This window comes from Impatiens glandulifera, chromosome 1 (genome assembly GCF_907164915.1).
Source record: "Impatiens glandulifera chromosome 1, dImpGla2.1, whole genome shotgun sequence".
NCBI lineage: Eukaryota > Viridiplantae > Streptophyta > Magnoliopsida > Ericales > Balsaminaceae > Impatiens > Impatiens glandulifera.
In genome coordinates, this window is record NC_061862.1 from 42,164,875 (window position 1) to 42,167,614 (window position 2,740).

Below are 2,740 nucleotides of genomic sequence, written 5' to 3' on the forward strand. Positions count from 1 at the left end.
TGATTGTAAATTCAACAAACAATTGATAGTTCAAGATAAAGAGTAGAGTACTCCTGAGAGATCTATAACATTTTATTAAAATATGAAAATAAAAATAAATAAATGAATGTAAATTTGTTTGATGTCGGTTAAAAATTCTTAAATAACCCACATCAAACTAATTAAGCAATTAAGTCCACTGGTTCTAATCATTTGTTTATTATCAAATAAATTTAAGTTGATTTTAACAATGACGTAGTAGATGAGGTCATGTATAAGTACAGCCCTCTCATGACAATTATTAATTTATAAATTTATATTATAATTATAGGCTATAGTCATAGGGTGCTCAATTAGACCGCTCTCTCTTTCATGATGATAGCCACAAATCCGGCGTTAATGCATGTTTGTTTATAACTTTTCTATCATCATATTTTAATTATTCCCAAATTTAATTGATTTTAATATTATAAAACAAGAGGATTAATGATTTAATTGAGCAGCACATTGATAGTAATATATTGCCTTTTTTGTGGACCACATGGATATAGAGAGAGAAGTCCTTTAATCATGTCACTCACCCTTAATAATAATAATAATCTCTTGATAAGAAAGGGTATTTTAGTAAATTTGAAAGGTGGGATTAGTATTATTGAAATGAGGGCTTGATCCAAGATGATCATGATCATGATAATAATCATAATTATGATTTAAAGTATCTCCACGTGTCATCATTCTGTGCCTCGGGACTACAAATGACAGTACACCCCCTCTTGTATATATGCACATGAAACTTATATGGCTTTCCTTGTTCCTTCTCTGCTCACTTATCTTACTACAAACAAACAAACAAGAAGAAAAACAAGAAGACTGTTTTCCATTCATATCAGATCATCAAATCAATGGAAATACTTGACCGGAAAATAACCAACTTGCTCGGAGGAGATGATCAGTGTGTTAATGGGTTCAGCTTGAACATGAAAGAGACTGAGCTCTGTCTTGGCTTGCCGGGAGCAGTAAAAGTCACTGGAAAAAGAGGGTTCTCTGAAACTGTTGATCTTAAGCTTAATCTTCAAACCAATGAATTATCATCATCCATGGATCTGAAAGATGATGATGATGATGATGATGATGATCAGATGCTTATGAAACCACCATCAACAACTCATGACAAGAAGAATCTTAATCTTGTTTCATCCAATGATCATCATCATCATGCTAAGCCACCGGCCAAGTAATTAATTGAAAAATCTGTTTTTTTTTTTTCTTTTATGTTTTGTATTTGAAAGAATATTCATGTAAGTTTAATAATATTATAGGGCACAAGTGGTGGGTTGGCCACCGGTGAGATCATACAGAAAGAACGTGATGACTTCATCCACCACTACTCAGATAAAGAGCAATATTGGTGTCGAATTAGATCATGATCAGGTATCGCCAACGGCGGCGGCATCGTTCGTGAAAGTTAGCATGGATGGAGCGCCATACCTTCGTAAGGTTGATTTAAAGATGTACACTGGTTATCAACAACTCTCTAATGCCTTGGCCAAGATGTTCAGTTCTTTCACTATGAGTAAGTTAGATTAGGTTAAACTGTTTACAACTTAAATCCCGGTTTCAATTCTTTTATATATAATTGGTTGTGTTTTTTGTAGGTGAATATGGGTCCCAAGGAATGATTGATTTCATGAATGAGAGTAAGTTGATAGATCTCCTCAATAGTTCTGAGTATGTTCCTACCTATGAAGATAAAGATGGTGACTGGATGCTCGTGGGAGATGTCCCATGGGAGTAAGTTTTTCTTTTTAATTTCTTGTCTCTTGTTGTTATAAATTTAGAAGAAGAAAAAAATCATTAAATATGATTGTATATATATATAGGATGTTTGTGAATTCGTGCAAACGCTTGCGCATAATGAAGGGATCTGAAGCTATCGGACTTGGTATGTACATAGTTATTTAATTTGTTCATCGAATTTGTCTTGAAATTGAGATATGTTCTTGATATATAATTATTTTTATCAGCACCAAGGGCTATGGAGAAATGCAAGAGCAGGAGCTGATAGGGATGAAATGAAGGAGGGTGGGGATGGAATTTGGAAAGAAGCAAATTAAGAAGTATGTTTGGATGTGTCTGTTGTCTGTACTGTGTACTGTAATGTTTTCTAATTATATAGTATATAAAAGGGAATGATGATCAAATCAAGAAGATGATGATGATGATGATGTTCATATGGACTTTTCATGTAATGGACAAGAAGAAACAGATCAAACTTAGGTAATATTTGTTGTCTGCAATATGGTTTGCTCATAATTGTCATTATGACTGTCTTGATAAAATCTCATTTTTATTCTTGTATTATTGTTCTGTTTAATTTGCTTAGTTGTTTGTTGCTGTCACAATTGTTGTTTTATCATGTTTACCTAATTAATTATTAATTATCTTTTTTAAATAAATTGTTGTGCTAATTAACATATAATCGAATTTGAAATATTCACTCTTTTTGTAAAATTATTGTGAATAAGACTCAAATTGATGACTAACAAAATAAAAATTAATAATAAAAGTGACATTTCACCTATTCTTTTCTTTTTTATAAAAAAATTTGATAGTTTTCTAATATTAATGCTCCCCATGCCATCTAGTTTATTATTTGTGTATGGTGGGGTGGGTTTTTTTTGTAATATTAATTTATAATAAATTGGCACTGTATTATTGAATATGGGGTTTAAAAGATCTACATAACCAAAAATATTGAGGC

At 31.7% G+C, this 2,740-nt stretch overlaps 1 protein-coding gene across 1 annotated transcript; it reads left to right on the forward strand.

The window, feature by feature from the left end:
- Nucleotides 1-806: 806 nt before the first annotated feature.
- LOC124922543 (auxin-responsive protein IAA14-like) lies at nt 807-2,337 on the forward strand. Its single transcript, XM_047463274.1, has 5 exons — nt 807-1,213; nt 1,299-1,552; nt 1,635-1,770; nt 1,860-1,921; nt 2,004-2,337. The coding sequence occupies exons 1-5, from the start codon at nt 882-884 to the stop codon at nt 2,039-2,041; spliced, it is 822 nt and encodes a 273-aa protein (XP_047319230.1). The 5' UTR covers nt 807-881; the 3' UTR covers nt 2,042-2,337.
- Nucleotides 2,338-2,740: the final 403 nt, after the last annotated feature.